At 39.6% G+C, this 22774-nt stretch overlaps 1 protein-coding gene across 1 annotated transcript in view; it reads right to left on the bottom strand.

Moving 5' to 3' along the window:
• anne (anne boleyn) overlaps positions 1-22774 on the bottom strand; it is a 382933-nt gene that overhangs the window by 134062 nt on the left and 226097 nt on the right. The window contains exon 8 of the mRNA XM_067140654.2: positions 12391-12695. Coding sequence (XP_066996755.2) covers positions 12391-12695 — 305 coding nt within the window. The remainder of the gene's footprint in view (positions 1-12390; positions 12696-22774) is intronic.

The following is a 22774-nucleotide window of genomic DNA, read 5'->3' as shown; positions in this document are numbered from 1 at the left end:
ATGTTTAATTCGTTCTCGCATAATTTACAATTGGAATGAATTGATTTACAGTGCAATGCACAGTTGAGGGACAACTACTTTGCCACAAGAAATTTGACCGAATTCTACGAAAACTTGCCCCATAATGAATTTCCTCACCTTCATCATGAGGCCGCCAAACTTCTAGGTTCGATTCAACCTATAAATGTGAATTTTTTTTCCCTTATTAAAACTTAACCAAGGTTACGAGGAGGCATTTCAGATGAGAATTTGAGAAGTTGTTTATGTTTGTCTGTAACACGTTCACTTGTGTCTAATTGTAACAAAACCATGAATTATTGTAAATTAGAACAGCAATTAACATTGTGTGTATCAGCAAACATGTATGGTACTAGTGTTTAATTGGTGTGTAAAATTAGTTGTACGTTTGCCGTTGTAGAAACATTAGGTATTTTGTTCTTTTTGTAAATCTGTTCCCTTTTGCACAAGAAGGGAGAAATGTAAATGAATAAATATACTTTTCGTGCGTGAAACAGTCCACAGTTAACATGAGCTTAATTTTGAAAGGTAATTTTTTCCCGTTCTTTCCTAGTCCCTCCCTTCATATGACAAGTCATCTGATTAACTGAAATTAATATTTCATGAACAATATGTTTGGTGTTCTCGCAACGTTTACTGATAAATACATTCATCAAATAAAATTTAACCTATAAATGTTTCTTGAACGAGGACACTCCCCCCCCCCCTACCGTGAGGAGTGGAAGGGAAGGGAAGGGAAGGGAAGGGAAGGGAAGGGAAGGGAAGGGAAGGGAAGACTACGGCAAGAAAGGAGATGCACAGCTGCTATTCAGAGACACATACAGTAGTATCTGCATAGTGCAGACTGACCTTGAACACTATAATTGTTTGCTAGTGGCTTTACGTCGCACCGACACAGATAGGTCTTATGGCAGCGATGGGACAGGGTAGGGCTAGGAGTGGGAAGGAAGCGGCCGTGGCCTTAATTAAGGTACAGTCTAAGCATTTGCCTGGTGTGAAAATTGAAAACCACGGAAAACCATTTTCAGGGCTGCCGACAGTGGGGTTCGAACCTACTATCTCCCGAATACTGGATACTGGCCGCACTTAAGCGACTGCAGCTATCGAGCTCTGTGCTATAATTGTTTTGTTGTAACATAGTGAATTTTATTGCCTGCTGCCATTTCTTGATGGATACAGTACTTTTGTATCCATCTCTTGGCACAGGCCAGAGTAAAGTGTGGCTTTCACCGAAGTCCCAGTCTCATCCATGGCTGTGACAATATGGAAGCTGCTGGGGTATAGGTGGTGCTGAGTAAAGACATTTAGAGCACGACTAGTGCATCTGAGTGTTATGAAAGGTGTTGCCCATAGGGTCAGTCGTGCTGCAATAGCACTTTCTGACCCAGTGAGGAAAGCAATGGCAAACTACCTCACTCCTCGTCTTGCCTAGTATGCCTCATTTTGGTGCTGCCATTGGTTTTTGCGGTTTCCTTATAACCGCATAACCTTTGGTGGTGCTATTTGAGGATCGAACCAGCCTCTGGGCTGATGACCTAACAGACAGACAGACAGTGAATTTTAACTTGTGTCATACCATTTTAATATGTGATTTTATATCTATATACAGTAAAATGTGCTCAAAGTGGAACCTGAATAAAGCGGAAACTTGTCCACTACGGAATATTTACTCTGTCCCAGCGAAGCTTATGGCGTTATAAAGTTCTTACTTTTGTATAATGCGGAATCTCCTCGAAACGGAAACGAAAACTGAAAGAATTCTTTAAAATCTACTTGTACAATGTGGAAAATATATATGGAATTGATGTAGTCCTACGAACAATATTTGTGGATTTCTGGTGCTGGCATGATCAATGTCGATTCTACAGTTTGGGCAAAATGACACACACATTTGGAGAGAGTGATAATATGGATGGTGGAACGAATGAAGTGCTTGGAAATGCATCAGCTATATCGAACTTAAGACATACCACATTTTCAAATCAGCTACAGCCCTTCTAGCAAAGAGAAAAGCCGAGAATGAGGAGAAGACAAGCGAGAAGATGAAGATCAAAACAAGATCTGAATCCACGAACAGGCCCACAGGGCTTTTGTGATGTAAATCAGTTTGTCATTACATATCGATGGCTTTCTTTTAAAACCTTGTATGTCTCAAAGCTCTTCCTACCCATTGTATTCTTTAAGACTCGTCACGCCTCTCAGTCACATATTTATATGCCGACGTGCAAATGAAAATGAATCTTAAACACATTATACTATAGGAGTGCGTAAGTTAGCCATGCAAACAACATCCCCGCAATACGGTATGGTAAGGTCTATTTTCATTTACACTTTGGCATAGGAAAATGAACACAACGAAAATTATACTGATGGACAGGATATAAATATGTAGGTGGTAGGCATGACCAGTTTTAAGGAATATAATGAGTAGGAAGAGAATTTGGACATACGAAGTTTTAACCCATATGTGTCCACTCGATATTAATATCTGAATATTGTCGATCTTGTATCTGTAAACCGGAAGAATATTTTTTAGGTGCATTGTTTACAGTTCATTGGTTTATACTCACTGCACAGCACGAAAACAAGAAACACACTGTTTCGCGCCTTATCGTGTGGCTGCGCATGAAATATCATTCCGTATACTCTCAAGAGCATGACATTTTCATTGCATTGAGTAATATTTTCTTATAATATTGTTACAGTTGAAAGCAAGGTCGGACTGTTGTGTTGAACGTAATACCGAAACATGCCTTTAACAGATTTTGAATTCATTTATGGCTGATTTATAGTTGCTTTTGTCAAGCAGAGCACAAAAGTTCCACGTCGACATATGACGACAGTGGGTGCGAATGGGATTGCCTCAGTACCGATATAGAATTTTCATTCATTCTTCTCAGACTGCCTGTCGAGCAGATCGTAAGCATCCTGGAGGAATCACAAGACATCCTAGATGCTAATATATACATAGAACCACCTGAAAATGCTTTCCATAGCGATGATGATGATGATGATGATGATGATGAGTTATGTGGATATATAAACAGACTCTCCGGTAATCACCTCCGGGCTGGTGCTGAACTAGTGTGTACAAAAATAAGTGAAAATGGTACAATCCGTGTGCGAGATGGTGTACTGAGTGAAAATTAAGTAAGTCATGTTACTGATGAAGGAGTACCTTGTACGCCTTCAAATTATTCTGATGACTGTCAACCCAAATATAAGAAACTAAAAACTAATAAGCAAGCAGGGCCAAGCACATCTAATCATGTGAAAACCAAACCAAACCAGTGTGTGTCGGAAAAGCGTGATATTATAAACAAGCCAAGCACAAACTTTCTAAACAATGAATATTCTCCAACGCAATTGTTTGAGCTGTTCTTCGATGATGAAATACATCATTATATCATTCAGAGCACAGTTCAGTACTCTTTTGAAAAAGGTAATGCGTCATTTTCCTTGGAAAAAACTGAACTTCAGCTGTTCTCTGCAATATTGTTTCTTTCCGGTTACAATGTTATGGCCAGGACAAGAATGCACTGGGAAGCCGCTGAAGATGTACATCGTGTTGGGGTAAGCACAGCAATGGCGCGCAATCTCTCTGAAGAAATTCTTAGATATTTACATTTTTGTGACAATGCTAAACTAGACTGCAATGACAGTTTCAGAAAAATTCGCCCCATTTGGACTATGCTAAACGAACGCTGGCTATGGCATTATCCTGGTGATATGCATCATTCTGTGGGCGAGTCAATGGTCCCCTACTTTGGAAGACATGGTGCCAAGCAACACATTCATGGCAAACCAATATGTTTTTGGGTATAATGTCTGGGCTTTATCGACTCGTCTCGAGTGTCTAGTTCAAGGAGAACCTTACCAAGGAGCGGCTACTGGAAACAAAATACCAGTATTAGGAGTAGGTAGCACAGTTGTTATGGACCTAATTTCAGACCTACCATAAAGTACTTAACTCAGCTTGTTCTTTGATAATTATTTTACATCCTTTCAATTGTTGGAAAGGCTGAAGGAGAAAGGCCACGAAGGTACAGGTACCGTACGCCAGAATCGAGTGGAAAATGCTCCGCTTCCTGAGATTCATCTCTGTAAAAAAGAGAAACGTGGCAGTTACCACCAGCTAACAGAACGTAACTCAGGTATCACCCTCGTATGCTACAATGATAATGCTGTTACAGTAGCCTCAATTGTGTCTGGTGTTGCACCTGTAGGACATGCCAGAAGAAGGAGTAATGATGAAAAGAAATACATAACGGTAATTCAGCCAGTATGTATAATTTTGTATAATATGCACATGGAGGGCATCGATCGGTTGGATCAAAATGTACCTTGTTACCGCATCAGTATCAAAAACAAGAAATGGTACTGGCCTTTAATTGCATTCCTTCTGAATGTCTCCATGAACAATGCATGGCAACTTTACCATTTGACCCCAAAGGGCTAAGAGGAAAATTTAAACCTTCTCGGCTTCACACGATACATCGTTTGGGCATATATCCGATCTTATGCCACTACGCGTCTTAACGCAGGAAGACCGAGTACGAAAGTATCTTCAGGCGTTACCAGAGTGCGTATTTTTTTTTTGCTAGGGGCTTTACGTCGCACCGAAACAGATAGGTCTTATGGCGACGATGGGATAGCAAAGGCCTAGGAGTGGGAAGGAAGCGGCCCTGGCCTTAATTAATGTACAGCCCCAGCATTTGCCTTGTGTGAAAATGGGAAACCACGGAAAACCATCTTCAGGGCTGCCAATAGTGGGTTAGTGGGATTCGAACCCACTATCTCCCTGATGCGAGCTCACAGCCACGCGCCTCTACGCGCACGGCCAAGTCACCCGGTGGAAGTGCGTTTCGATGGGGGTATACCACTACCTCGAAACATGAGAGAAGCTAGTGTGGTGTGCTCAATGTGGTAAAGCTGCCAGGAAACAGTGCAAGAAATGCAACGTTGGCTGTCACGTCCTTTGCTTCGAGGCATTTCACTCATGCTAAACCAGACTGCATGACGACAAGCAGAGTGTAACCTCATAAAACAGACTAAACTATTTTGAAGTTCTACTCGTAGTTTTCCTTTTTTGCTATTTTCAGAGTGATCATACATGCTCAAAATTTGGTACTGTGTGTGTAACAAGTACTACAAACATACGAACATTGTCCTTTTGTTTTGAAACAGTGTGCACTCTAAACTGAGACAAAACTGTTCCTCATTTATGTTTTGAATCATATATTTTGTAATATTTTGTGCTTATATAACACTTGAGTGACTAATATTTACTAAGTGATTAATTATTACATTCATATGAGCTTAAAATGTGAAGAAAAGTTCCTTTATTGAGCATGTCTTTTACCCTACGCGTCCATGCTCACTGTCGACATATGTCGACACAGTAAATCTCTGAGAAAATATGTTAATGAAACCTAAAATATCATAACCCTTTCATTTAGGTTACAAACAACTGTACTTATGAAACATATCGCAATATTCTACAGAAAAATAATTTGGGCAGATATGGGTTAAAAGAAAGCCATCGATATAACTCTTCCACTTTTCTTGAACTAATGTACTCAGCTCAGGGCTGTATTGAGTAAGACACAATTAGAAAGAAGAGGAAATATGTTTCTTTGTTTGATCTGTGGAAGAAAGCTTAGTGTTGTGAAGTACTGTGTAGAGTTTTGTGATGCAAGTAAGTTTAAGTAGCATATATTTAGAGTTCAGAAATACTGTAATAGAGTGTTGTGACCGTGTCAAAATGATTTACTGTATATCACTCTGTATGTAATAATAAAGCACAGTTACAATCAGATCAAAAATTAGATGTTGGCTTTTCAGGCGTTGGCTCTATTAACCAGCATTTCGTCTTAGGCCTGACACCAGACTCGTCAGAGTGGGATGTGTCAGACCCTACCCACTTATGCTGGGGTGTATGCAGGTGAACTTATCAGAAGCCTCTTATGTGGCACAGTCTGATAACTGCATACGGGAGATAAATCTCCACAATGGAATTAATGCCCGCCTAGCAATTCCAAATGGTAATTCTAAATTCCCATGGAGGGAATTAGATATTTTCCACCAATAGAGCATATCAAAAATCAGATCAAAAATTAGATGTTGGCTTTTCAGGCGTTTGCTCTATTAACCAGCATTTCGTCTTAGGCCTGACACCAGACTCGTCAGAGTGGGATGTGTCAGACCCTACCCACTTATGCTGGGGTGTATGCAGGTGAACTTATCAGAAGCCTCTTATGTGGCACAGTCTGATAACTGCATACGGGAGATAAATCTCCACAATGGAATTAATGCCCGCCTAGCAATTCCAAATGGTAATTCTAAATTCCCATGGAGGGAATTAGATATTTTCCACCAATAGAGCATATCAAAAATCAGATCAAAAATTAGGTTTTGATCTGATTTTTGATATGCTCTATTGGTGGAAAATATCTAATTCCCTCCATGGGAATTTAGAATTACCACAGTTACAATAATAATAATAATAATAATAATAATAATAATAATAATAATAATAAATAATAATAATAATAATATTATTTTAACAACAAATCAGTGTATTTCAGTACTACATACATCAATCTGGACAGCTGAGTGACATGCGTAGGCAGATACAGATAAGCTTTGTATAATGCGGATACTTGTCTAATTCAGAAAATATTTTTGGTCCCTTGCAATTCCGCTTTGAGCAAGTTTTACTGTATATAAAATAGTTTTGTCTGTACATTGCTCAGAATTGGAAAAGAATGGTATTTCTGTATCGGTCATGTCCAGAGTAACAAGTAAATGTGCTTTTTACTTTTCCGTAATGTCTGTCTGTATGTACGTATGTATGTACGCGCATCACGAGAAAACGGCTGAAGAGAATTTAATGAAAATCGGTATGTAAAGTCGGCAATGAACTACTATAACCTAGGCTATAAATCATTTTATTCATGCTGAGTGAAATGGTAGGTTAGGGGAAGGCCTAAAATGTAATTCTCAAATTTTCATGTTATTAGTGGTCCTATCAATAAATACTACATAGCTAATGTTACATAGAATTACATTTCCGATCATTTATGTCTCATATATTTTTACGATACTGGCTATGATAACAGAGATATTCATGAATTTGTATTTTTGTTGCTAAGTCCATATCAACACCGAGGTACGAGAAAAATGGGTGAACAGAGTTTTGGAACGATCAGTGCGCACACTTAACGGAATAATGGAGAGGCTTATTTATGATCCGGTCTCGAATTACAGTTTCTGCCTATTCCAAATTACAGCACCACAATTCACTAAATAACTCAAAAATTCAACCCTGAAAAGAGCCGTTTCGTAAAACAAGCTTCTTCCTCTTCACTTTTATTAAATTCTACTTTCATTTTCTTCCAAATTAGCAATGAAGAGGGGGTTTCTCCTCTGGCTTGGAGGAAAAATTTGCCTCCAAGTCAGATAGATTTTCCCCCCGTCAGTGTAGTGAATTGAGATTTTCGACTCAGCGGGTACTCCTATTAAACAGATGAGTAAAAGGGCACAGTTTTCACCCTGGGAGTCTACACTATTCGGCCCCCTAACCTCCCGAAATAAAAGAGTGTTCACGGCTCACGGCTGTCTGGGGCCTGGTCATTCCAGCTTTGGAACTTTGTACTGTTAGATCGGCAGCGTAGTACAGTTCGTTAAAAGTGAGAAAATGTGTGGGTTTTCATCTGATAGAGTATTTCATATGACAGCATTGCTTTTAATCGCAACATTCCTACTGCGTCATTGAAATTACCTATGTTCATTTCAGTTGGGAAAACCACTACGACAGACTTTCTGAGGATGCAAAAAAGCAGATGGGAGAGTGTGCCATTATAATGAAAACTCCCCAACTTGACTGTGAACTCTGGACTTCCCCGAGGCACCACCAGAATGGAGGACCGCCGTATTCGGCGTATGGCTGTGCCGCAACGGACTGCGTCTGCAGCAGCAATTCGAGGTGGCATTTGGCACCACAGTGATGGAACAAACTGTTCAAAAATCAGTTACCTGAAGGACAGCTCCGAGCGAGAGGCTCTGTGGTGTGCATTCCACTTACCCTAAACCAATACCGTCTGCGATTTCAGTGGTGTGAAGCGAGAGCTCATTGGAGGATGGAATGAAGGTCTGTTATGTTTTCCGATGAAAGCCGGTTCTGCCTTTGTGCCAGTGATGGCCGTGTGTTGGTTAGGAGGTGGCAAGGTAAGCGCCTGCATTCCTACTGTCTGCAGCGTCAACACACTTGACCTACATCAGGAGTTGTGGTCTGGGGAGCAATTTCCTATAACAGCAGAAGCACTCTCGTGGTTATCCCCCGCACCCTGACTGCAGATGTGTATGTCCATCTGGCGATTCGACCTGTTGTGCTGCCATTCATGAACAGCGTTCCCGTGGGTGTTTTCCAACAGGATAATGCACGCACCCATGCCACTGTTGTAACTCAACGTGCTCTACAGAGTGTTGACATGTTGCCTTAGCCTGTTCGATCCCCTGATCTCTCCCCAATCAAGCACGTATAGGACACCATTGGACAACAATTCCAGCATTATCCACAACTGGCATGAACTGTTCCTGTATTGACTAGCCAAGTGCAATAGGCATGGAACTCCATCCCACAAGCAGATTACACAGGTTATTAATGGACCAGCATGGCACATTTGTGGTGGCTTTTCTCGCGCGGATATTAACCTGTAGTCTTGTACCTTTAATCAATTTAATAGGTTACCTCGACAAATAATATTGCCAAAATTTCCATATTCTACATTTCTTATTTCATGGTGTTCGGATATTTTTTCAGCCAGTATAGTTTGCTACTTGATTTTCAAGTCAATACGGGTTTTTATAATGGAGCTTTTAAATCTTGTCACTTGTCATACCAATACATGCAGAAAGAGAAGGTTGGAACAGAAAATTCTAACAATGATACTGTGAAAAACCGGCAGCAGGTTAAAATCATTCCATTCTGTGATTCCATGCTAAAAGTTCAATTGTATGAAATAATTAAACTTCATAAGCCGCGACAAACAACATACTTTTTTTATGTTTATTTCTTAAAATTACAATTTATTTTACAACGCACTGACAGAGATAGGTCTTATGGTGATGATGGGACAGGAAACGGTTAGGAGTGGGGAGGAATCGACCTTGGCCTTGACTAAAGTACAGCTCCAGCATTTGGCTGGTGTGAAAATGGGAAACCATGGAAAACAATCTTCAGGGCAGTTGACAGTGGGGATAGAACCTACTATCTCCTGAATTCAAGTTGACTGCTACATGACCAAAACCACGCATCCATTTACTTTGTACATACGTAATTGATGAAATCATGGCTGCTAGTGGGCATACAATATTGAAGCTGCCTCCATACCAGGCAGATATAAATCCCATAGAACTCATTTGGTCTATCATAAAACAGTGGTTTGATGCTAATAATGTAACATTTAAGATAATTGATGTTAAATGCTTTTGCAGACAGTAATTTTCATAATGAAGGGAACGTGACCAGGTTAGCATTTGTGAGCATGTAACAAACTTTACTATTTGCTTGGATAATTAACTGATTAGTAATGATTAATACAGTATTACTAATCTATATCGTTTGATATTTATGGTTGTCCCTTTTTTATATGTTTAGGCCTGTTAGAGTCTCTATTTATATTCTATTTATCCCTAGTAGTTAACATGCGAAATGAATTATGTATTGTACACAGTCATCATGTTGTGTCTGGCTCCATGGATAAATGATTAATATCCTGGCCTTTGGTCATAGGGGTCCCAGGTTCGATTCCTGGCCAGGTCGAGGATTTTAACTTTTATTAGTTAATTCCAACGGCTCAGGGGCAGGATGTTTGTGCTGTCTTCAGCATTAGAAATGAGCTTAGGTACAGCCCCATCCTTCTAGATACGCGGGTTGCCTATACAGCGTCAACTCGAAAGATCTGTATCAGGCCTCTCCACAGGTCATTTTATGTCATGACACGACAGGGGGTTATCTTGTGAATAAATTTTCGAGCGAGTTGCTGCGGAAACTGAGTGTACTTCTGACGACTGAAGGGTAATGTCCAACAAGGCGACACAAGAAAGGATGCAGAGGTAAGTGAGGAGACCTACTCCTCAACTTTTTACGAGATTTACTCAAGGGCCAATTTGTTTTAAGGCAATAATACAAGCTGGTACAATGACTCATTTGTCCACGCACTCTTTCTCTATGCTTTGAGAGTTCAATGGTGGAGTTCCTGTGCCACTGTAATTCTTTGTGCCTTGTGACATGTGGTACCCAAGTGGCATGGTGGCTTTTGTACTTCACTGTGAGACGGTGGTCCTGGATTGTAAGGTTGCTCACACTTTGTTGTTTGTTGTTATCCTGAACTGAATTAGTGAGTAATCTGTTGCACTGTGATCCATCTATCCACTCTCACCACACAAGTCAGTCGACAGCGATCCCCTGCAAACAACACCTTACTCCATGGTAGTTGACCCTGACAATGGTGGTTTTGCTCTAATCTACATACTCATGGTACACTCTGGACACAGTGGCCCATTGCCTGTACGACTTTATATGGCATCGACAATCTGGTCACAAATGCACCAAGATCTCGTCTTACCCATCCTGTAACTCATATGGCCATTACAAGGTCTGACGACATCAAAGTCATGCCATGCCTAACTATTTTACATTCGCTGGGACAACACCACTGCTATTTCACCAAAGCAGCAGCTATCTCTAATTCGATTGTTCATTAGTGTATATTGAAACTCTCAAATAAAATGTTCCTTGAGCAATTGATCACAAAGGCAATATGTACATTTGACAACTAGATACTGTAAAGCAGCTGTTCATGACGGCAGTGTATTAACAAATTTGTGTTCTTCAGAAACACCATAGCTTTCAAGAAAATGAACTTTTCAATTTTAGTGGGCTGACTGACAATAATTAAAGGAAATATAAGAAATTGGTAACAGAATGGATGTTGAGAAGAATTAACACAAAAGATGGAAACCGATGGAGCTGGCAGTAAAAGAATACTGTATGGAATTATACAAATAGGAAAGAAAAAGTTTATACAAAGTTGATGAAAGAGAAAGTGGGGAGTTGATAACACATCCACAAGAAATAAAGAGAAGATGGAAGGAGTATTTTGATAAACTGCTGAATGTAACAAATTTTGTACAGGAGATGGTAGTAAATATGGTGGGATGTCTCAACAGTAAATGGTATCATCCTCTCTCTAGCAAACTAACGAATCTGTAAATTGTCAAAAAATTAGGAGACCTGAAAGAAGTTGCAATTACTCATGTCAAATTTTTATATTTAATGATTGGTTTATGTGTTAGCCATACACAACGAGTTGCAGATGTGAGACTTTTTCAGAGGGTAGACATTATATGAATAATAAAATCTGCACCAAAACTTGAGAACTACAGATTTCCTAGTTTGTCACTTTCACTAGTTTGCCATAGTGGGGACAATATAACAATGTTAGAGGTGGAATTATTAGTCCATAAAATGAAAATGGAGATGGCACCAGTGATGGATGGAATTAGTGTGGAAATGCTGGACGTGTTAAACTAGAATGGGCATACAGATTGTTAGGAAACAGAAATGTGTGCCAGAAGACTGGAGAAACGGAATAATAATGCCATACTTTAAGAAGAACAGAATGTATGTGATAACTATAGACTCGAAACATACAATTTGCTTTACATCGCACTGACAGAGGTAAGTCTTATGGTGACGATGGGATAGGAGAGGGCTAGGAGCGTGGAGGAAATGGCCGTTGCCTTAGTTAAGGTACAGACCCAGCATTTGCCTGGCGTGAAAATGGGAAACCACGGAAAACCATCTTCAGGGCTGCTGACAGTGGGGTTCGAACGCACTATCTCCCGGATGCAAGCTCACAGCTGCGCGGCCCTAACCGCACGACCAACTTGCCCGGTAATCACACTCTTATCACAAGTGTCAAGAATACTGGAAGGAATATTAAAAAGAAGAATAAGAAATGTAGGAGGAGGAGGATAGCTGACTAACTGTGCCACTAGTTTCTCATCAATGTGGTCACAGTTTGAATTCTGGCTAATATGTATGGAATTTTTAAAATGGAAAGTCGCATTATTACGGTAAGGATTCCATATAAACCTGGAGGTCCTGTGGCTGCGATCACTATACCAACAGTCATATAAAACTATGAGTTGGCTTGCTTTTATTTTTGAATAAGTAATGCATCTTCCTCCTCCATGCCTAAAGTAATTTTTGAGAATTTCAACAGAAGGATATGGTTATACCTTGTCACTTAATTTGCAAGACCAAAAATTATTAAAATTATAAGAATGATCAGCTGCACATACCTTTGTGATAACTGTGTAGATAAAGCCAATACTGGCAATACAGGCCAGTAACTCCACAAACTTATATGAGTCATGTTCAAACTTGAAATCAACAGGTGGCGGGTACATGATTGACCTCACAAGGTCACCCTTGGCTGTAGAAAATCCTGTTCGAATAACCACCGCCAGAACAGGTTCATTGCTAATGTAACGGGTCTGTATGACCTGTGTGCCACAGAAGAGGGTGTGCTTAGCATGTTCTTTCGAGTCATAGAGCACATCTGCCAAGTTAGGAAGTGGCGTTTTGGTTATTGGTACACTTTCACCTGAAATCAAACAATGTCAATCAGCACATATAACATTTTGAGAAGTCATAAATCAGTTAATTAGTACTAATTTCATTCAAAGATGGTGCTACTGGTTATACGTTTACAACATTTCTCCCACATGTATTAAAGTTGATTTAGCACATAGTATCTGGATATAATACTCAAATTAATTAATATTAATTATGAACAATGCACACAATCTTGAAGATGACTTCGTGCAGTTTGTATACCAAATTAAAGTAAATTCATCCTGTATGTTCCTCGAAGTGGTGTTACTGTTTGAATATCACTTGATTGTTCGTCAACAGGAATATGCATATAAGCCTTATAGAGCTTTGTGCAGTTCGTATACCAAATTAAAGTAAATTCATCCTGTATGTTCCTCGAAGTGTTGTTACTATTTGAATATCACTTGATTGTTCGTCAACAGGAATATACATATAACCTTCATAGAGAACCAGTCGGCAAAAATAACTGGAATTTTGTATACTCCCTACTATGTAACTGAAGTCACTAAGCGAAGAGCGCTAACTCTTTCTCCTCTATTATTACTGAAGGTAGTAATTTATAGTTATTTTGTAACTGGTGGGTTGCATTCTGCCGATATGACATCTTGCAAATACCATTCAACTTGCATGTTGGAATTATATACCGTGAGTTACACAATGATAAACTACTTCCAACTTTGATGTTGTGCGGTATCGTAAAAGTCACTTCGGGCCGATGACCTTCGATGTTAGGCCCCTTCAAACAACAAGCATCATCATCATCATCATCATCATCATCAAAAGTCACTACTGGTGCAGGTTGCAATGAATTTGATTATTATTTTTATTTTCTTTAGGAATGTAAATCTGTTAAGATAATACTACGTAAAAAGAATCATGGCGTGTTTGAATATACTTATTAACCTAGTTTGAGTAGGATGACCAAATGACTTTTGGGAAGCAGGAGTTAGTATTTCAATTTTCATTGAGCTGTCCAAGAAAAATCTCTAAGAACAGCTCCAAAAGCAAAAGCAAAGTATAACCTGCTCTTAAACGTTTTCAGAAATCTATTATTAACATGTATGAAGGACTGAAAATTTAGGAACATGAGATGAAAGTTGATGAGAAGTAGCAATCCTAACACGAGTTACTAAATTGGTGAGGGTATTTTAATCTTGTTCCTGACATATATGAATTAGGCAAAATTTAACCAAATTTTTACCTTTATGACTAACCCAACTGTTTAAAAAAAAAAACAAACAAAAAAAAAACGCCATAGCACAACAACAGCCCCAGAGGACCTGGGCCTACCAAATAACCACTTCTCAGCACAAAGGCCTGCAGATAATGAGGTTTCAAATCCTCTCAGCGATCTTTCTTAGCTATCTAGACCGGGACCACTATCTCACCGCCAGATAGTTCCTCAATTGTAATTCATAGGCTGAGTGGACCTCGAACCAGCCCTCAGAATCAGGTAAAAATCCCTGACCTGGCCGGGAATCGAATCTGGGGCAGGCAACCCAACAGTAGCAAACTGTTCAAATGTTATTCTTGACTTCATGGTGGTACTGTTTGTATTCTATCTGTAGCCTTACTGATTTAGAGCAAATTTGCATTTTTGCAAATTTGTACACTGTTACAGCATGCATTCAGTACAGTCATGAGAGGGATAATGAATTTTAGGAAAGGTGCTAGTCTTGTTACACCTAGCAAAAAACACCAAAAGCATGCACTGGAATAAACAATTTTACTAAGCAAGCCACTGCAAGGTTTCTTTATGGTAAATTAAATCGAGGTAAGATAACTTCACAAGGAATTGACTGCAGGATTATTTATGATAAATTACTTTCAGGTATAATAACCCCTCAGAAACGTTTCGTGCAAGTAACCTACACAGTTTTTTAAGATTGTTATTATTATTTATCATTAGAGATACCTGTTGGTGGTGAAATTTTTTGCCCAATTTTGTCACTTTTTAAAGATTATTTTGGTGTATTTTTTGCAATTTTTTCGTCAATAATGTCACTAAATTGCATTTCCTTTTCTCAGCAATAAAACATCTAAAAGTTATTTGATAGCATATTTGCAGTAAAACATTATAGGCTATTTCATTTTACATATGTGTAAGAAAAATGAGAATTGTGCTTCTGCTAAGAACATATATTACTCATATCAAAGCATGACTGTTTGAAAAATTTCATCCTAGGCCTGGCCTAGCCTAGCCTAGCCTAGCCTAGCCTATGTATATAATTTTCACATCAATTTGTAAAAGACAGGGATGCCACGAGTTCCATATTGCTTGGTCATAGCTGTTCTTCTGTCAGATATTTTATTACACTACGTTCAAAATAACTTCTCACTATCGAGATTACTTACTGGGATCCATAACGTATTCATTGCGGCTTCCATAAAGTGCCCATATTTTGATTTTAGGGAAAGGAGAACAGCAATCACCTGCTCTACATGAACTATACAATCTAGGTCCCTAAACATTGTGTATGATTCAAGATATTCTGATGTTGAAAGTTCTCGTAGGATGATAATTTGCTTTATTAGATGAGATACTTCATTTTCTCAATCACCTCACCTGTCATTGTGCTTATTGGATCAAAGAGTTGTTCCACATAATTTCGTCAATAATTTCCTGATTTTGCTTAAAAGGTAAAAAGTTTCGTGTTTTGAGCCAAATGTATAAAATTTTGCAAACATTTCGCGATTTTGCAGTTTGCGAAAAACAGGTGCCTCTATTTATCATTATTGTTATTTTGACTTCCCTCTCTGCAAGTGAAGTAATAACTGAAGCAGAGTTGTTATCCACATGAATGAAAATGATACAGCCAAAACCATTTATTATGACATCGCTTTTAACGACGTATTGGATATAACGGCGAAATCTAACAGTCCCATCTAAATCCTATATTTTAAAAAAGTCACTTAGTACAACATGGCCTATTACGACATATCGCATAAAACGGCATATTTTTAACGCATTTTTGGAGAAATGTATCGACTATAATATCTAATGTTGATTTTTGTTTGTTATGCGTTTGGGGATTTCTGACAACACTGTACAGCTTGCTTTCAAATTCTTGTTTTCAGTAGATTGTAGATTTCAAATCCGTCTGTCAAACAGTAAAGGTAATCATCGCTGTGAAGATGTTGCAAATGAAAGGAAAAGTGTTGAATATTGAAGAAAAATCACATATAATATGGCAATTACGTAAGGGGTAACAAACATCAGCATCACAAAGGAACTGGGTTCATCACACTTAACGATTTCTACCATATGGAAGGACAGAGAGAACATCTCATTTATGAGCCACGACCATGTGCAACATTACTGGCCAATTTACACTGTTGCTACTTCTTTTCTCACATATTATTTTATATTTTACTGACATTATTGCTGTGTATGCTGTGTGAACATTTAAAGAAAAATTCCTCTCAGTCCCGCTCCACAAATGCTGTATTTTGAAAGTTTAACTTCTTCTGTTAGTTAACCATGAATGTGTGCAGCCTAAAGCCTACAGATACGATACTTTTAGCAACAAAAAGAAGAAGACTGGTTTGTGCGACTACTGCCTACGAACGACTGTTAATTGGCGGTCCCTTCGGAGACTTTATAACCCGTTTTGACTGTACTTTAGATTTTTATGAGCGGTGAATATTAACATAAAGTGAGACCGTGCAAAAGAAATTCCTGACTTCATTATGCATATTTAGATTCAAATGTATATTTCTCTTTCATGATCAGCCACAGACCCATGAAATAAGCCACAGAAAATTGGAGGTAATGTTAAGGAGTGATATGTTGACATATCTCTAGGGATGTGCACGACTGAAGCCTAAAAGAGAGTATGTTGACTCCATCGACTCAGAACACTGGGGTCCGGTCCCATTAGGCCTTGTGATTCCAAGCTATCCTGAAGATCATTTTGGGGCCACACGCATGGTGAAGCATGGAAACATAACATGAATAAAAGGATGCATGTTTATGCTCGTATCCCCTGTGGAATTTTTAAGACTGTTGTGGAATGAAGTATCGTTAATGAAGATGATTAGTATAATGGTATAGTTTAACACGTTCAATGCCACCATTATTACACTTAAAAATCACCCCAAAAGACAATATGCTTTTTATTTTCTTTCTATTAGTTAGAAGGTAGTAGATCGCAGATTTAATATTACACGTGAATTGTGCGATATCAGCACTGAAGTACGATACATCCTAGGTCCCGGGAGACGCACGATAACGCACGTGTGTTATCAATACACAAATTTACAATGCATTGTAACAAATGATACTACATTGTTATGTAATAATCGTTCACACCAAGAATATCCTTCATTAACTGCTTTTCGGTGCAGTAGTGAATAATACTGTAGTCGTTTACATAATGTATAGCACTAGTGGTAAGTCCTAAAGCAAGGCTTTAAGCAATATGCATGATTTTCAGGCTGTTAAATACAGTGAGTAAAGACAGACAATGTGTATTTTGAATACGACTCAAGCCAGAAAATGTCAATGTAAACAATTATGAATTTAGAATTACTAAAAATTATGAAAACATATCTAACATTGGTATAGCCATGAAAAATAAAGTTCAAACATAGATAAAACCATTAAAAATAAATGCAGTGAATAAAACCTTAAAAGGCATACCAGTATACGAATAAATTGACAAAGAATGTTATAATTATACCTGCAACATTGTCTTTGTTAAACATATGTTATAGTTATCACATAATCTGTCAAATTTATTTGGTTGAAGATGGCCACTAAGTGGCTGAAACTAGTCCCAAGACTTATGTAATATCATTGCACTTCAATATGGAACAAAAATGAAAAATTTCTAGCTTATAATAAGCATGCCAGTGTCAATTCCCAAGCACGTTTGTGGCTACACAGAGTGCAATAAACTAAACTGCTCTATTCAGTGTAGTGAATATTGCTGCTGCAACAATGCACACCATGAATTTCGTCCCATAAATGAAGTTATGTGAATGAGCTGTACAGACCTTTGCCTACCAAGTAACCACTGCTCAATCTGAAGGCCTGCAAATTATGAGGAGGCGTGGTCAGCAAAATAAATCCCCTCTGCCATTATTGTTGGCTTTCGAGACCGAGGCCACTATCATACAGTCAGATAGCTCCTCAATTCTGATCATGTAGATTGAGCAGACCTCAAAACCAGCACTCAAATCCAGGTAAAAATCCTCCGCCTGGCCGAAATTGAACCCGGGGCCTTCGGGTAAGATGTAGGCATGCTACTCCTAAACTGCAGAGCTGGCTATTATGATGCACAATAATTGGTGAAAGAATTTGTTTAGAACCATACTCCAAGCACATGATGGCCTTTTTTTTTTGCTAGTTGCTTTACGTCGCACCGACTCAGATAGGTCTTATGGCGACGATAGGACAGGATAGGGCTAGGAGTGGGAAGGAATCGGCCATGGCCTTAATTAAGGTACAGCCCCAGCATTTGCCCAGTGTGAAAATGGGAAACCACGGAAAACCATTTTCAGGGCTGCATGATGGCTTTTCATGTCACTAAAATTCATACTGGCAATTATTTAAAAGTATACTGTAAAATTATTATTATTATTATTATTATTATTATTATTATTATTATTATTATTATTATTAAAACACTCATATGTTTTATTGCTCTTAATTTATTTCAGGATGAGCCAACAAATGTGTGCTTGAGCACACACGTACATATATACATTCATTTCTATTCAACCATGAATGACCACTCACTAATTGCTGGCTATTTACAATTCTCTTGTTTTCACAAAGCAGGCAGTCTGGCTCGTTGGTATTACCTGAGAGCCATAATCCTATTGAAAGGCTCACCTTACTTTCACTTCTCCAAGTCCTGTCACTGCACTTAGCAGGTGCATGCAGACAACTAGGTTTGAACACATGGCTATTGGCCACACAACAATCAATGGCTGTTCCTTGATTCGACTTCAGAGACTGTCCACTAATTTACACAATCCAACACAGCGAACAACTAAATAGCAACGGTGCAACAGTGCTAAACAGCAGGACCATATTCCTCATGACGACAACCATAAACACTGTTCCAATTACACTCACAAAGCTGATCCAATCCCTGACTCTATTACAGTCCTCAGTACGCAGAGGCACGCACACACAAGGTACTCTTAAGGCAGTGAGTGCATAGACTTTCGTTCTGTATGCTACGATATTCTGACTCTGGAGGGACAGGGAGGTCAGCCGTCCTCAGTCCAGCTGCTCACTCGACACCCCGATGCAACACCACCCCCTCGTTCACGGCGGCCTTGTATTTATACTTCTATGATGGGTTACTAGAATATTCAGGAGTCTGCTAGAGACCGAATAATCCCGTTGCACCTTGCATGAAGTGCACGGTGAAACCAGACGAAGGGAACAATACGGGCAGGGCTGTGATATGGCCTCGTACTGGCTGGGAGAACCCCGAGCAGGCTTAGTCACCCCTTTCACGAAATACCGAAGGGGCTGCAAGAGGACTTATTGTCGCCTGAACATGTAATATTGCTCCTCTTTGAGAGCTGATTGTCCCGATTGGTTACATTCTTTGGCTGTTCCTGGTAAGGTGCCAGTCAGTCCAGATGCACCACCATCTGGCTTCCCAGACTCTGTTGTATGTGATAGATGATGGAATTTATTCTCTTCATTACACAGTAAGGGCCTTCCCATGCCAACTGGAGGTTCAGGGACAAGTCTCTCTTCCTTATGGGTTTATACAGCCACATCAGGTCGATATCATATCCCGTAGCGTCCGCTCGTTGGTCGTATTGTGTCTTCATTCTGTTGCTCTCTATTCTCAATCTCTTCCGGACAACAGCATGTATGTCCTCTAGATTCCTTGCTAGATCGAGACAGTACTGTTCGACAGGGGAAAGATGGTCATCAAGTAACCAAATGCTAAATCCACTGGGGGGGCACAGTTCTCTTCAAAACAGCATTCTTGCTACTGTGCATCCAGTGGCCTCATGCACTGGAGACCGATATGACAAGAGGAACAGTGGAGGATGACTATCCCAGTCCTAATGCTCACTGACAGCTATTTACAGGTGATTCTCAATGGTCCTATTGAATTGTTCCACCATTCCATCCAACGGGGGATGCCCTGGTTTTCTGCATACCCAGCAAACTGCACAAACTTTGGAAGACTACTTGAAGTTCTGTTCTTGATCAGAATGCAGCTCTAATGGTATGCCGTATCTGCTGACGAACTCGTACATAACAGTTTTTGCCACCGTAGTTGCCTCCTGCTTCGGAAATGCATACGCATCCAACCACTTTGTGGAGTAGTCAGTGACGATGGGTATATAGCAATTTCCTGTGTCGCTGGTAGGGAAGGGTCCAGCCACACCAATTGCATTCTCTCAAGTGGTGCGCCCACATTTTAAGTCTTCATTTGACCTTTACATCTCCAGCTTCATCACTTGCTGGGAGTGCACTAGTTGCATTTATTGTAGCAGTCTTCCATGTCACCCACTAGAACCTTTCTCCAGGTTTTTTTTCCCAAGGTGCCCACCTGAAACTCTGCCATGAACTTCCTTCAGGACTTCCACTATCATATTTGATGAGAAAACCACCTGCTCTCCAAGAGCCTTCCCCATCCTGCTTTCACACACGCACTTCAGCAACCCATCGTTGGTCACCAACAAATTCCCATTGCGAGCAGTACAACTGAAGTTTTGGGGCTGAAGTTACTGACGTTTACTCACCCAGGCTTTGAAACACGGGCATTATTCCACTCGGCCAGCAGTCCAATGTCTTTGTCATCCCTCTGCGCATTAGTCCAGATGTTGAGACTTCAGTTTCCCTCTAATTCCACGGTGGTCCTTCGGCAGGGAACTTCGTGTTCACCCTACCTCTTGGAGCAGAAATTGCAGTCTCTTGGACAAGGCCTTTGGGACAGGGCGCCGACGTAATGTAGATGACCTTTTCGGTGTTTGGTCACACAGTTTTATTTCTGCAGTCTCTCCAGCCATCGTGTGAGCTGTCCTTCCAGGTTCTTGAAAGTTAGAAGACACCTGAGTGATGCATGGTCAGTCCTGATGAAAAACCACCTGACTGATGCATGGTCAGTCCTGATGAGGAATTCTTGCCCATGCTGGTACATACTGAAATGTTCAATAGTCTTCACAATGGCCAACAGTCCTTTCTGGATGATGCAATAATTTCTTTCTGGTTTAGAGAGGTAGAAGTGAGCCCTGCATTTGTGCGTTGTGTCGGTGATTTTCTCTATCTTAGAGTAGATTTCTTGTCTAGATTTTCTTATGTACATTCCGTTTCTGTAGTTTGGGCCAAGATTGTTATTGTTATTACAACGCTGGCAACCAAGAATGAGTTAGGTGGAAAATTTATGTCCAATAATAGACTAATTATATTGGAATTATGAATTTACTCTTTCAGGACAAATATTTCAAGTTCCCCACAGGATATGAAATCTGTATCGCATTCAATCGCTAGAGTGCACATACATCGATAACGAGAAAAATAACACATGCTAAATCACTCATAACTGATGCATCAGTGAAAGGGTTCTCCTTGTAACTGAAGCATACTACACAGTTTAATATAGGAGTTTTCAAGAGACATAAAAAAATCTGCTGTTACAATAGGGTTCTCATATGCCACACTCGCTATAGCGGACTTCTATTGTACATCCAACAGGTAACAGTAGAGATATGGAGAAATAAAGTGAAACATGCCGAGATGATTGTGAAGTTTTATAAGGATGAGGTGAGAGGTTTTCCAGAAGTGGAAGAATTTGTAATTTATCATGGAAGCAGCAGGTCAGGGGAGGAAGAATAGAAGAAGCAGATGAGTTAGCTGTAGCACTGTAAAAGCCTTTCCATGAAAACAAGGGTATTCCAGTTTTGCAGTGAAATAAAACATTTTTAACTGCCCTGTTCTTTCTGATATAAAAATTTACACACAAAAAATATAGGGAAATGCTTCTCTCTCTCTCTCTCTCAAGTGGAACAATCAATAGATATGTCTGAGAACTGTCAGCTATACTCAATACAAATGGGGCATATACTTTTCATTTTGAGGGATACTCTATTTTATTCATACCAATACTCTACTCTCAAAATGTGAGTTTATGCTACACCACTTCCACATGAAGAGCATATGGTCAGCTGAAGGGTACAATCTCAGGAAACTAATTCTTATGATGTGGAGTATTTGCTCAGAAAAGTTCAATATATACTAAATACTCCAGTTTATTCATATCATCATATTCAGACAACATACCACACTACCAACCACAACACAAACATGCAATAGTGATTAGATCCCTCCATATCGGATTGGTGTCAGGAAGGGCATCCAGCTGTAAAATAGGGCCAAATCCACACGTACAACACAGTTCGCACCCACAACTCCATAGGTGTGGAAAAAGCGGTTATTATTATTATTATTATTATTATTATTATTATTATTATTACTGCACATCATCCTTAAAATGTAAATACAGTTGAACCTGCTTTATACTGTACCCGTCTAAATGGTGCCTCAGTTAATTTGGGAAAGATGGAAAAATTTTATTACGGAATATTGGTTTACGAGAGCGCGTGTATCAGCTGTTACCGTGCCGTGCCGAGGGGAGCCAGCCGAAATTAGGTCAACAGCTGTTGAAGGCCGCCAGCGCACGCAGTTACGTCACCTGACACACCGGCAGACGAGAGGGGAGTAGTATTCTCGAAAAATCCACTCGCAGCTGTGAAGGACGAACCACGGCGCATGATGACCAACAGGTAATTCTAAATTCCCATGGAGGGAATTAGATACTTTTCCACCAATAGAGCATAGATGTTGGCCTGAAAAGCCAACATCTAATTTTTGATCTGATTGATGACCAACAGCCAATGGAAATAGAGGAAGGTGCTAGAAAATCTTAGGATTTTTCTAGAACAAAGTCGAGGAAGAGTCTTTTGTGAAACACTGAACAGCACAGAAGAGTACCTTACGAAACGACGAACAGAGCAGTTTTGAAGAACGTCGTACAGTCGTATTCTTACGGGGAAGATGAACAGCGCATTCTCTACGGAAAGGAA

The sequence above is a fragment of the Anabrus simplex genome, chromosome 2 (assembly GCF_040414725.1).
Source record: "Anabrus simplex isolate iqAnaSimp1 chromosome 2, ASM4041472v1, whole genome shotgun sequence".
In the NCBI taxonomy this organism is placed as follows: domain Eukaryota; kingdom Metazoa; phylum Arthropoda; class Insecta; order Orthoptera; family Tettigoniidae; genus Anabrus; species Anabrus simplex.
This window is presented reverse-complemented; position numbering and strand designations above follow the sequence as displayed.